The sequence below is a fragment of the Hippocampus comes genome, unplaced genomic scaffold, assembly GCF_001891065.2.
Source record: "Hippocampus comes isolate QL1 unplaced genomic scaffold, H_comes_QL1_v1.1 scaffold92, whole genome shotgun sequence".
NCBI classification, from domain to species: Eukaryota; Metazoa; Chordata; class Actinopteri; order Syngnathiformes; family Syngnathidae; genus Hippocampus; species Hippocampus comes.
Genome location: NW_017805379.1, coordinates 1,953,662 through 1,967,456, shown reverse-complemented (window position 1 = coordinate 1,967,456; position 13,795 = coordinate 1,953,662). Strand labels below are relative to the sequence as shown.

General features: G+C 45.0%; 1 protein-coding gene across 1 annotated transcript; it reads right to left on the bottom strand.

The window, feature by feature from the left end:
- Positions 1-245: 245 nt before the first annotated feature.
- On the bottom strand, positions 246-13,795 carry paplna (papilin a, proteoglycan-like sulfated glycoprotein). The gene is made up of 28 exons (XM_019872566.1): positions 13,667-13,795; positions 12,504-12,573; positions 12,320-12,423; positions 11,100-11,160; positions 10,896-10,998; positions 9,884-10,014; positions 9,527-9,650; positions 9,364-9,444; positions 9,116-9,288; positions 8,905-9,028; positions 8,688-8,814; positions 8,060-8,252; positions 7,298-7,424; positions 6,895-7,221; positions 6,634-6,824; positions 6,297-6,573; positions 6,031-6,266; positions 5,377-5,921; positions 4,583-5,325; positions 4,096-4,498; positions 3,266-3,448; positions 2,945-3,072; positions 2,819-2,873; positions 2,584-2,730; positions 2,045-2,172; positions 1,823-1,931; positions 586-761; positions 246-513 (listed from the first exon to the last, which is right to left on the bottom strand). Exons 2-28 carry the CDS (start codon positions 12,552-12,554, stop codon positions 332-334), a joined length of 5,229 nt encoding a protein of 1,742 aa, XP_019728125.1. The 5' UTR covers positions 12,555-12,573; positions 13,667-13,795; the 3' UTR covers positions 246-331.

Genomic DNA, 13,795 nt, shown 5'->3' with positions numbered 1-13,795 from the left:
ATAAATCCCTTTGTTTTTCTTGTTTATTTGTTTGATTTTTTTTTTTTTTTTTAAAGAATCATTCAATGAATTCATGTTTTTGTATATTTAATGGTGGATTCGCATTGGAACCAAATGGATGATGGGCTTTTTCTAACTTGCACAGTCAACTCTGTGTGGTTCAAGTCAGCATGACAAGCAGCACAGTCACATTGTGACCTTGTTGTGAACGTATTGTTTTTATTGTGAACATACAAAAATAAAACAATATGATGAAATGACAATAAAACTTCTTCTACTTGATGATAACGTTGGATTAGCCCAGAGCGCTGACTTTTTTGGCACCACAGAGTCACTGAGCTAACCTGTCCCCACTCCGTGCTTGCCGGGCACAGCTGGCACAGCAGAAGGCGGCGTAGTACGGGTTGGTGCACATGCGGGCGTAGACCACCAGTTCGCAGTTGGCTAGCTTGGGCTGGTCCAAGCACGGCGTTCCCACTGACGATGATGATGATGATGATGTCACCAATATGCCTAAAAAAAAAATCTAAGAATTGAAATGGGCATACCGAATGAAGCGACCGGTTGGGGGTCAGACCTACTTACCTGTATGGCCATCTTTAGCGATGCGCACGTCAGCTGTGGCACTGACAGAGTAAACGCCAGCATAAGCGTTGCACGTGTACGTGCCCTCATCGAATGCCTGCACATTGTTCAGGATCAGGCTCCCGTCGGGTGACACCTGAACCTTACGCCCATCTGGACGCACCGGGACGCCATTCCTACGCCCCGAGGAAAAGCCATCATGATAATGATGATGATGATGTAATCCGTATACAGTGGTACCTTGAATTACAAGTTTTTCAAGTAATGGGCAGTCACTCATCTGACCACGATCAGAACTCTGGGTCACTGTCTTATGGTGTTTCACTCGGTTCGATTCTAGGGCCCCTGCCTTTTTTGATGCATTTGCTCCCTCTGTATTCCATCATAAGAAAGCTTAGTATATTTCCTTTCACTGCTTTGCAGACAAGAGTCAGATCTTCACACGAGGACCAAATTGTTGTGCTATTGAAAGAAAAATAATCTTTAAAAAATGTATGAAAAGTCATCAATGAAAAGAAGACATTGCTTTTGAATTGTGGTTCAACACAATAATCCCAAAATATGCGGCCTTTGCGTTTAGCTACTGAATGGGTTCCTGATTGTGTGCATGCATGGCATGCTTTATTATCCGCTCTGCTTTGCCGCCACCTTGTGGCCACCTTGTGGCATCGAGACAAATTCAAATCCCTTTGAGTAGGAGCGTCAACTATTGAAGTTATTCATTGTTCAGGGAAAGGGTCACTCACTATCTCCCGTCAAGAGGGATTCACTGTATTGTGTTTTGTGGTCTCATTTTCTGTTTTTTTTTTTGTCTTTTTTCTAACGACAGTCCTGAGAAACTGATGAGAAGAAGTGGATCATGTTTGTGAGAAAAACACGACTTTCACTTGATGAAGCACGAACGTTAAAATCATTTCGAAGCTGCACACCTGTCCGTGAAAAAAATAAAGAAGCTGGTGGAAGCATGACTTAAAAAAAAAATTAAAAAAAAAAAAACGGACAAAAATCAAATTTGGTCAAAATTTAAGTGAAAACGTATTTCAGCCATTCAGCAAAATGAGTTAATTTCTTTAAAATCTATATTACGATAGCTTTGTTTTTATGAAGTACAAGACTGTACAATGCCATTTTTCTTAGGGGGTGGGGGGGGGTTGAATTAAGAGCTGGGTCACAGAACAAATTCAATTTGTCAGTGAAGGTACAACTGTAATGATAAGGGTGAGTGAGCACCGAGTACCTGGACCAGCCGATGCTGACGTTGTCTCCCGACGCCACGCAGGGCAGCAGGGCTGTGCTGCCTTCAGGGACCTGGATGTTGTCAGGAGCTTTGGTGATCCGCACGGCGGCTGAAAGCGCAACCGTCGAGGGGGAGAAAGAAAGAGACATAGATTCCAAACACTATCTCAAGATTTTGTTTTGTTGTGAAAAGAGTGAAAGTATGACGCGTGACTTGGTTCACCTTGGACTCTGAGCTGTACGCGTCTTTGCTCCAGCTGGTGCTGCGTAGAGGCGGAGCAAGTGTAAATGCCGGCGTCCTCCGTCCGGAGCGACTCGATGAGCAGTGCGCCATCTGACTGCTGGACAAACCTTTAGGACACACGTTTCGTCTTTTGATATAATTTGACAGGCAGTAGTCTTAATTTTTAAGGCGACTCGTCTCGATATGTCAATGTTCAGACTTTTTCAAGGCTTTGAATGTAGACCATCCGTAGTCCGTTTTAACAACTTTCTGAAGCAGTTTTAGGGTGAATGTCTCCATTTTAACCCTTTCAGGGACAGCGGTTACTACAATGGACGGCTTATCGTGTTATCAGGTTACGTTGTCCCTGAAAGGGATATAAAGACATTCCAAGTCTTGAGAACGGACTTATTCTTTGTGCCATATCTTTTTCTTTGTAAAATACTAACATATTCTGCAAAGAAAAAGCTTTCAAACGCCTTGAAAATTACATTTTTTAATCTCAAAATCGAATCAATATCCAGTAAATATGGACCAACCTGGAGTCGCTGATCGTACGTCCGTCCCGCGTCCACTGTATACTGACGAACGGCAGTGCGGCCGCGGGTACGACGGTGCACGACAGTCGGGCCGCGTTTCCCGCCCGCGTTTCCAGCAAAGATGGCGCCGAGCGCTCCAGGGTGAACCTGACAGGAAGTACAACACACAAGTCCGTACGGCACTTCCTCCTCCTGCGATGCTTCAAAATTAAAATATAAGGGGTTTTGCGCTCACCCTGGTGAGAGTTTGTCCGTCGGCGATGTGGTGGGCTGCGGCTGGGACGGCCCCTCTGTACGTAGGTTATAACATGAGGGACACATTGACGGGATGGCAGGGCGCAGACCTTCGCCAAGGCTTTACCTGAGACGGTCAGGTAAACGTAGCGGTGGTCCCTCTCCTGCTCCCTGGTGGCCACGCACAAGAACCAGCCGGCGTCTGACTTGCTGACGGGTCCGAGGAGCAAGGAACCGTTGGGCTGCTGCTGTTGTCTAAAGAAAGGACACAGGCAGAGCCAAATAGGTATGTGGTTTTGGAAACAGAGGAAACCTACACCCCTAAAACTGCTGGGTCAGAAGTCACCCACATTGGGTAAAATAGCTAACCCAGCGCTAGGAAAAATCCAGATACCCAGCGGGTGGGTCCTCAAAACAACCTGCCATTTATAGTGATTAGAATTCGGACCTGTGTGACGTCAGCACGGCTCCATCCTTCCTCCACTCGACCACCACGGCTGCACTGGATGACCACGACGATGGCGATGGAGGCGGGCTGACTCTGCAGGGCAGGACCACCGTCTGGCCCACTAGGGCTTCCACGGAGGACGGGTCCGACTGGTCGATCCTGACCTGGGCTTGCAAAGTCAAACTAGAGCGAGCAAGGAGAAGTCACTTTATGCTGCGCTTTGACGTGGGTCAAAGTGGGCATAAAGAGTGCCACGCAAGCAGGTGACGAAGACGCATGCAGACACGAGACAACAACACAATGCTACACAACAAAGATACAGGTGAAACCTTGACTTAAGATTTCAATTTACTTGGTGACTGCACTTGTAACTGAAATTGCTTGTAACGAAAGTCAACTTATCCCATTGAAATGAATGCAAATGCCATTAATCTGTTCCAGCCATCCCAAAAACACCAGCTAATTTCCAGCTAAGTCAAGGTACCACAGTACTGTTTCCATTGAGATTTTTAGTGACCACACTCGGACGAGGACGGGTGAGCATCACAGCACATTTTTTATTAGTTGATGGTGACAACATAGTATGAGATGACACACAGACACAAACAAGTGCAGGTGAGCGCTAGTGAGCTCATGTCGGGTGGATTATGGGAACACAAGCGGGGCAGGACGGGGTGGTGTCTACACACTTATTCAATCTGTTTTCATTTGAGGGGGGTTTGAAAGCGTTCGTTACAGGGTGAAGGTGGTGACTGAAGGAGGTTGTTGGTTGTGGTAAGGGAGAATCGGGTTACTTTAGGGGCGCATCCCCCCCCTCTAAAGTTTCTTACCTGGCCCCAGGGATGTAGTGCTTTTTCACGGTGATAAAGTAAGGCTTGCGGGCCTTCATGTAGACTCGGGCCTTGTGGGCAGTGTGGGCCACGCGGGAGGCTATCTTGAAGCGGTAGCCATTGGAGCGGCCATTTCCATTTCTGTTCTCACCGTTTCCGTTTCCATTGTCCTCCTCACCATTTCCGTTTCCGTTGGAGTGGCCGTTTCCATTACCGTTTCCGTTGCCATTGGAGCGGCCGTTGCCGTTTCCGTTGGAACGCTGTCCATATCCGTTTGAGTGTCCGTTTCCGTTTCCGTTACCGTTTCCATTGTCGTGCTCACCATTCCCATTTCCGTTGGAGTGGCCGTTTCCATTTCCGTTGCCATTACCGTTTCCATTGCCATTGGAGCGGCCATTGCCGTTTCCGTTGGAACGCTGTCCATAGCCGTTTGAGCGTCCGTTTCCGTTTCCATTACCGTTTTCATTGTCGTGCTCACCATTTCCATTTCCGTTGGAGTGGCCGTTTCCGTTACCATTGCCGTTTCCGTTGTCGTGCTCACCATTTCCATTGCCGTTGGAGTGGCCGTTTCCATTTCCGTTGTCGTGCTCACCATTTCCATTGCCGTTGGAGTCGTCATGTCCATTTCCGTTGTCGTGCTCACCATTTCCATTGCCGTTGGAGTCGTCATGTCCGTTTCCGTTGTCGTGCTCACCATTTCCATTGCCGTTGGAGTAGTCGTTTCCGTTACCATTACCGTTTCCGTTGTCATGCTCACCATTTCCATTGCCGTTGGTGTGGCCGTTTCCATTTCCGTTGTCGTGCTCACCATTTCCATTGCCGTTGGAGTGGCCGTTTCCATTTCCGTTGTCGTGCTCACCATTTCCATTGCCGTTGGAGTCGTCATGTCCATTTCCGTTGTCGTGCTCGCCATTTCCATTGCCGTTGGAGTCGTCATGTCCGTTTCCGTTGTCGTGCTCACCATTTCCATTGCCGTTGGAGTAGTCGTTTCCGTTACCATTACCGTTTCCGTTGTCATGCTCACCATTTCCATTGCCGTTGGTGTGGCCGTTTCCATTTCCGTTGTCGTGCTCACCATTTCCATTGCCGTTGGAGTCGTCATGTCCGTTTCCGTTGTCATGCTCACCATTTCCATTGCCGTTGGAGTGGTCGTTTCCGTTACCATTACCGTTTCCGTTGTCGTGCTCACCATTTCCATTGCCGTTGTAGTGGCCGTTCCCATTACCGTTTGAGTAACCATTTCCATTACCGTTTCCATTTCCATTGTAGTGCTCACCGTTTCCATTTCCGTTGGAATGACCGTTGCCGTTACCATTTCCATTTCCATTGTCGTGCTCACCATTTCCATTGCCATTCTCGTGACCATTACCATTTGTGTGGCCGATACCATTTCCATTTCCATTTAAGTAACCATTACCGTTGGTGCGGCCATTACCATTTCCGTTTCCATTTCCGTTTCCGTTAGAGTAACCATTACCATTTCCGTTGGTGCGGCCATTACCATTTCCGTTTCCGTTGGGACGGCCGTTACCGTTTCCATTAGAATAACCATTACCGTTGCCATTGCCGTTTCCATTGGTGTGGCCGTTACCGTTTCCATTTGAAAAACCATTACCGTTACCATTGCCATTGCCGTTTCCATTGATGCGGCCGTTACCGTTTCCATTTCCATTTGCGTAACCGTTACCATTACCGTTTCCATTTGTGCGTCCGTTGCCATTACCATTTCCGTTGGTGCGGCCGTTACCATTTCCATTTCCATTTGTGAGCCCATTACCGTTTCCATTTCCATTTGAGTGGCCATTACCGTTTCCATTTGTGCGACCGTTGCCATTACCCGTTTCCATTTGAATCACCATTACCGTTACCATTGCCATTGCCGTTTCCATTGATGCGGCCGTTACCGTTTCCATTTCCATTTGCGTAACCGTTACCATTACCGTTTCCATTTGTGCGTCCGTTGCCATTACCATTTCCGTTGGTGCGGCCGTTACCATTTCCATTTCCATTTGTGAGCCCATTACCGTTTCCATTTCCATTTGAGTGGCCATTACCATTTCCATTTGTGCGGCCGTTGCCATTACCGTTTCCGTTGGTGCGGCCGTTACCGTTTCCATTTCCATTTGAGTGGCCATTACCATTTCCATTTGTGCGGCCGTTGCCATTACCGTTTCCGTTGGTACGGCCGTTACCGTTTCCATTTCCATTTGAGTGGCCATTTCCATTTCCATTTGTGCGGCCGTTGCCATTACCGTTTCCGTTGGTACGGCCGTTACCGTTTCCATTTCCATTTGTGAGGCCATTACCATTTCCATTTCCATTTGAGTGTCCATTACCGTTTCCGTTGGTGCGGCCGTTTCCATTTCCATTTCGCCGGCCGTTACCGTTTCCATTTCCATTTGAGTGGCCATTACCGTTTCCATTGGTGCGGCCGTTACCGTTTCCATTTCCATTTGAACGGCCATTACCGTTACCGTTACCGTTGGCATGGCCATTACCATTTCCATTTCCATTTGAACGACCATTACCGTTACCGTTTCCGTTGGCATGGCCATTACCATTTCCATTTCCGTTGTCGTGCTCACCATTTCCATTTCCATTGCCATTCTCATTTCCATTTCCATTGGTGTGGCCGTTACCGTTTCCATTTCCGTTGTCGTGCTCACCATTTCCATTTCCATTGCCATTCTCGTTTCCATTTCCATTGGTGTGGCCGTTACCGTTTCCATTTCCGTTGTCGTCCATTTCCATTGCCATTCTCATTTCCATTTCCATTGGTGTGGCCGTTACCGTTTCCATTTCCGTTGTCGTGCTCACCATTTCCATTTCCATTGCCATTCTCGTTTCCATTTCCATTGGTATGGCCGTTACCGTTTCCATTTCCGTTTGAGTCACCATCGCCATTTCCGTTTCCATTTCCATTGTTGCCATTTCCATTTGCTGCGCCATTGGGCTCGTGGCAAACCCTGTGGCACTCCTCTTCTGTTGCAAAATGGTTGCTGTTGCCATGGCAGCCTCCATACCAGAACTCGGTACACTTGTTCGTTAGAACATTGAAGAAGAAGCGAGCGGTCCAGCTGGCGCAGGATCCGGCAGCCTTAGGCAGAGAGCAGATGGAGCGCTCGTCTGGACAAAACAAAAACAAGTTTTTCCCTCAAATCACTTTAACCTTTGCGGTCGGGTTTTGGTTGTTGACACTCACAAGGAGCAGGTGGGTCGCGGCAGCCCTCTCCATTGGGCCCAGCTGCGGGGGTGGTGCGGTCGTAGCAGCACCCGTAGGTGGTGGTGCGGCACTGGACGGCGTTCTCAGCGGGGATGTAGGAAATGATCTGAGTGCACACATATGTAACACAGCAATTCTCAAAATCAATCATTAATCCAGTTCTATCCTGCAGCCGACAATACATCACATTATTGATATCTGAACCACTCGTATTCATACTGAAGCTTAAATCAATATTTGACAGTCGCACTGATGTTGATTCAGTCACGTCGATACTGTAGCCTAAATCCCAACACAATATTAATATCTGATCAAATCGTATTTCTGCTTCACATCCGACAGATACTTCATGGTACATTATAGTAGTAGTTTTGGGAATACTGTAGCCTACGATACATAATGTGAGACATTTTTGAACCAGTTCTATCGATACTATAGCTAGTGACACATTACAATACTGATATCCGATACAGTTGTGTCAATACAGTAGTCTATGACGCAACACTGTTTCGATATTCAACCCAGGCTATTTAGGGGATGAGTCGTTTCTATATATTAAAGTCAAAAGTCACATTTCAAATGATGATAACTCGAATGCCCCAAAAAATGAATAGTAAATACAATAAAGTTGTCTCTGATAATGGTGCTGTTTTTGGAGCTCTGCCTTGCAACAACTGCCTGTGCAACAATTTGTAAAAATGAGCAATTTTGTATTGTGGGTAGTAGACATGATTCTCTCACCGCTCTTCCGTAGTCAGGACAGGCCTGCATGTTGCATTTCTGCTGGTCTGTGGGTGCCTGACTGTACTGAGCGCAGTAGGCATCCTCGACCACACGGGGTCCTGACTCGTCATTATACAGACAGTCCACGCCGCGGTACTGGAAGCCACCTCCGCATGGGGCGTCGCAGTCATTCCACTCGCCGGTTCTCCAGCTGAGGCACAGGGGCACCAAAAGGCAGTTTGTTGGAAAAGAAAATGACATCAAAAGGTTCAAACTGCCTTTGGTGGCTGAATTTTTGCAAAAATATCTACAGGAAATTACCCACCAAAATGACCACTTCAAAGCAAAATGGCCGAAAATCTACCATATTTCATGTTGTCTCTGGGGACTGAATTTTTGAAAAAATTCTGGAGTGTGTTCACAAGGGAAACGTCCACATCACATCAACATGGCTGATTTCCTGTACCTTTTGAGGCATGGCTCCTTTTTTTTGGGGGGGGGGGTAGATTTAATTTTTTGTGTGTGTGTGTGTGTGTGTGTGTGTGTTTGTTCAGGACAGAGAAGCCTACCAAAACATCATGTTGGCAAGCGAAACTGTCTCCGGGGGCTGTATTCTAAAATAAAACATTGCTGGGGTTTCACTCACGAGTGGGTGACAGGGCAGGCCTGAACGTTGCAGGTTCTGTTGTTCTCGGGCCGGGCGTAGTACACGCACAGGTAGTCGGGCACGACCTCGTTGTCGATGGAGCAGTAGACGGCTCTGGACTGGTGGCCTAGTGGCAGCGAAAGTGGCGGATATTTTCAAACACCATCACAAAAACAAACGGCGAGGCAAGTCTGTTTCCCGAGTCTGGATTACCCACCTGATCCGCACTCTTTGGTGCAGGCAGACCAAGATCCGAAACTCCACGAGTATCCCTCTGTGGGGTGTCCCACGGGAAGGTAGTACTCGTACTCCACACCCTGGTTGGGCTCCTGGCTGATCAACTGCCATGAACACATTCAGGTAGTTAACCCTCTCGGCTCTTTGATGACACTGGACGATTTGAGACCCCGAAATGGAAGTGCTCTCACCTCCACGACAAGGGGCTCGGTGGTGGGTCCGCGGCCGATGATGGTCTCGGGAATGTTGTCGCCCTCTACGCCTCTTTGGTAGAACAGCTTGGTGCCGGCAATGTGGGTGGCACGGGTGGACTCCAGGAGCCAGTGGCCGTTCAGGTAGTAATCTCCTTGCAGGTTCCTGACGGCTAATCACACACACTCATGGGAATTTTTGCAGCAAAAGAAAATCCTGGTTGGGGGGGCAGCATTCATAGTTTTACCAAGGTAATTGCGTGAGGGGCGTTTCTCTCTGATGCTGATAGAGGTGGCTCCAGCGGGGATGGTGAACATCTGATTGTAACCTGCAGACGTGAAAACCGGGGTTCAGACTTGGCAGATGTTATTGCGTGGGGAGGACAAAAAAATGTGTCGTGAGTACCGTACCGTGGGCTAGACGCTGCGTGTTGAAGGTGTTCTTGACCAGCGAGCAGGACTGTCCGTGGCCTCCACACTGCAGGCAGGGGTCCTCTTCCACACGGGAGTCCAGCACGTTGTCGCAGCCCATGCGCTGGAAGACAAGTTCAAGGTAAAAACTTTTGCCACATAAAATTATTGTCAATACACAAATGGGGTTTATTTGCTTTTCTTTTTTTGGTAACGTTACGATGGAATATCAAGTTTAGCTCTCCACCAATGGGTTGGTCCATCAATGAAGTGTCCTTCCTACCCTACAGACTCCGTCCACGCAAATGTCGGTTTAGCTCTCCACCAATGGGTTGGTCCATCAATGACGTGTCCTACCCTGCAGACTCCGTCCACGCAAATGTCAGGGCGTCCAGGGTGGCAAGGTGTCCCATCCTTAACGGTGGCACTGTGGCGGTAGACAAAGTTGTCTCCCTTTGGCACACAGTTCAGCTCACAGGGGTTCTCGGCTGTCACGGGCAAATATCATCACTTATTAGTCGTGTGTGAATCCTCAAGGGCCAAAAAGTAACCAAATGTGTTTGATTAGTATTCCATCATATTGTTGTTGCTCTTCTCAAACCAATTCAAACCGTTTCAATGGCAAAATATTCCGCTCATTCACACGACATTTTTTTTTTTTTTACATTTTACAAAATTTCAACTTTTCCCTCATTTCAATATTTTTCATGATAACAATCCCCATTGAAAGAAATGGAGACATGTTCCAAAACTCATCTTGGCTATGTTGTCAGTTATTATTCGAACTTCAAAACGTTCAGCTCATTTGTGACACACATTGGAAATTATTTTTTATTTTTATTTTTTTTACATTCAGACAATTCCCAGACTTTTCAGCATTTTCCCCGACCTACTTCTTCCTCACTTCTTAACCGATTCAAACAATCCCCACTTCAGACTGTTCAGCTCAATCAGGACAGCTATGGTACGACTTTCACATCCAACAAACTCCCACTTTTTCGATATTCCTTATTTTCCATCACAAAATGAACACATAAATGCAGATTTTCTACTTATTTGCCTCCTCCTTGCGCATTTCTCATTAGATTTAAAACTTCCAACCTTAAATTGTTCAGCTCAAATTGCTTCCCTTTACTATTTTGCTACACGGCAAGTTAGCGTTTGAGCAATTGTCAGAAAACAAAAACCGACATGTAAAATGAGCGGTAAAATCCTTCAGATTTTAGCAGTTCTCATATTATACAATGGAGTATTTTCAAATGTTCTTGTTCTCACATTTCACGTAATGATTTACATTCAGCATTTGCATGTAATTCCGAAAGAAATTATCCAGCTATTTTTGTTAGATACAAATTGAGTGTAAAGTTACCTCCGTAATAAGGCACCCAGACGTAGCGTGACCCCTTGAAGTCAGTCCCGTCAAACTGGGAGCATTGCTCCTCGCGGTAATCCTTGGTTCCCGCGGGACACTCCTGAGTGTGCAAATGGATATCGTGATGTAGCCATCATAAAATACACACAATAAATTGATCAAGTGAGCCACGGTTTTATTGGTAAATCTTCATTTATTTACCTCGGTGTTACAGGCCAGATAAGACTTGTCAGGTCCAACACAGTTGTGGCCTCCGTCATTCCTGTTTGGAAGCGGGTAAATAGACGATTAGCGCAGCTGCATGCTAATTAGCCCGCTAGTTGCTACGAGCTGCTCCACACGTATGTGTCAGTGAGGGCTAGTTACGATCCAGTTATTTTTTTTCCAAGTTACGAAACGCCTCAACTGGAAAATATTACCTCTTGTTACGAAAGAAATTTCAAGATACGAAAGGTAAAAATACAGTATGGGCTGCTGTATTTCAAAAAGAAATGTCCCTCAAAATCAGAAGAATTGACCCACAGACAAACATTATTTGATGCCTCGGACATAGGAATTCATAAGCCACAAATGAAGGCGAGCACAAACCAAAATGATGAAGTGCGACTTTTCCATATACCCCCTAGGAGGGTTTTTATCTAGGCCAAAATTGAAGAGATACAAATTAAATGTAAACACACGTTTAGGCTTCTCCCAGACGACATCCCAGAAAAGACGCTTGTTGTTTGACTTGGACAGATTTCCTGCCAACTACGCGGCGACCATGCCAATTGTACATGTACACAAGTGTGTGTGTGCGTGTGTGTGCGTGCGTGCGTGCGTGCGTGCGTGTGTGTGTGTGTGTGTGCATGCAGCAAACTATTAATAACAAGAAAACTTCCTGTACCTATTCGGCCATGGGTTCTTGAGACTTTTTTTTTGTAGGTTTGATCGTTATACACTCAACATGCCAAACAAATTTCACAATGCAAAGTGGCTTTACAGGGTGAATTAAAATCTTTGAATCTGTTGTGTTTTAGAGAACATTTTAACACATCACAGAAAATATTTCAGTCTGGGCTAAAAAGATTTAAAAGAAAAGAAAACATAAATGGTCATCATTTCGCACAGTTTGCATGTTCAAAGGGAAGGAGGAAGAAGTAAAGTTCTTGTTCTTTGTGGAGTTTGACTTGTTTCATAGGAATACAATAATGGGTCATTCATGTAGCATATCCCAACAAGAAAAGAAAAGGAAGAAAGTCAACATACAAACCTACTCAAATATACAACTGCACTTACATTTATCGACATGCATTACATAGGCAGACACTTTTATGTATCGTTGTACTCTCATACTCAGAATCTATATATTTTTTCTAAACACAGAGTGTGCTCTCGAGCCCAAATGACCTCTTCAAATCAAAGGGTCAAACTTCACATACCTGTGGGTGATGCAGCGTCTGCTTTTGACCATTACACCACCGCCGCAAGTCCGACTGCATGGTCCGTATGCACCCCACCCATCCCAGTAGTCCTCAGCGGACACCTAGGTGCACAAACACAGAAACATAAACTTTTAAGACACTATTCTCACACTTTATGTGTGAGATATTATGTAAGTGTTACCAAAAGGGCTGGAGCCAGGACCAGCTGGAGGAGTAACAGATACAGCATCATCGTGGTAAAATTGTGTTCCCTGTAGGAGGTAAAAGTATGGACAGTATATTAATGTCTATCCAGCAGCTTGAGTTTGAACATGAAAGCGCTATGTAAATAAAGATGTATTGTCTTGTCATGTAAATATAAGAAAAAAAAATCTTAAACTATTCACTTCAAATGTATTTCACATAAAAAAATGACATCAAAATTGTACCTGAATAAAGTGTTTGAAAACAAACAATTCCGAAAGATAACATGCAAAAGAATTGTACTTTAAAGTTAAATACAACTGAACCGTACTTAACAAATGTAATGTGCTGGGAAAAAAAGTTGTAATGTTACACAGAATTCAATAATTTCATTTACCACTAAAATGTACTTTTTTTCCAACCCTAAATGTATTTTATTTTTTAAACATCTTTTTTCAAAAGTTATTTTGTTTTCCCATTCATTTATATTATTTCTATGTTTTTGAACCATTAATTTCAGATAACATGCAAAAGAATTGTACTTTAAAGTTAAATACAACTGAACTGTACTTAACAAATGTAATGTGCTGGGAAAAAAAAAAGTTGTAATGTTACACAGAATTCAGTAATTTCATTTACCACTAAAATGTACTTTTTTTCCAACATCTTTTTTCAAAAGTTCTTTTGTTTTCCCATTCATTTATATTATTTTTATGTTTTTCAACCATTAATTTCTTTTTTTTTTAACCATTTCATTGAATTAAAATGTCTTTTTTTCCTTTTTGTTTTCTTTTACTTGAAATGTCTCATTAACGACTTTTTGGGCCTTAAATATCAGACTTCCTTTTCCATCTGTAGTTTATTTTGTACTTATTATCTAAAAATACTTTAGTTTTACTTAACATTTTGTGAAACGTACGTTTTACTCTTGGAACAAATTACTTCCTTAATCGCGCTTCCGATTACACTTTGGAATTAGTTTTCCTGTGTTTTACTTTGTAAATTGTTGACATGTTGCACTTCCGCTCGTGTTCGTCGCGACGTCAAACGAATCGTAAATCGACTCATTTCCGCCTCCTCCTTCTCGCGTTTTGCAGCTTTCCCCTCCCCAAACAAAAATGCCTTCCACTCAAGAAACGCGTAGATTCGGTCAGTACTCACCGGATTCGATGCAGTCGAACTCGGTCTGATTTCGAAGGTTTGTCACAGCTGGACTCAGTCCGACAGATGAGTCTAAAAAGAGCAGCGGTGCCCTCATATATGCGGGGGGGTGGGATGAAGAGGTGATGA

What these genes read in the sequence shown, in the direction of transcription:
- paplna (XM_019872566.1), bottom strand. Translation starts at nt 12,554, where the DNA reads ATGATGCTGTATCTGTTACTCCTCCAGCTGGTCCTGGCTCCAGCCCTT. An exon ending in CTGGGTGCCTTATTACGGAG is followed by an intron (nt 10,015 to 10,895) that starts GTAACTTTACAC and finishes TGCCCGTGACAG; the next exon opens with CCGAGAACCCCTGTGAGCTG. An exon ending in GCACAAATGGAAACGGTAAT is followed by an intron (nt 5,922 to 6,030) that starts GGTAACGGTTAC and finishes GGTAATGGCAAC; the next exon opens with GGTCGCACAAATGGAAACGG.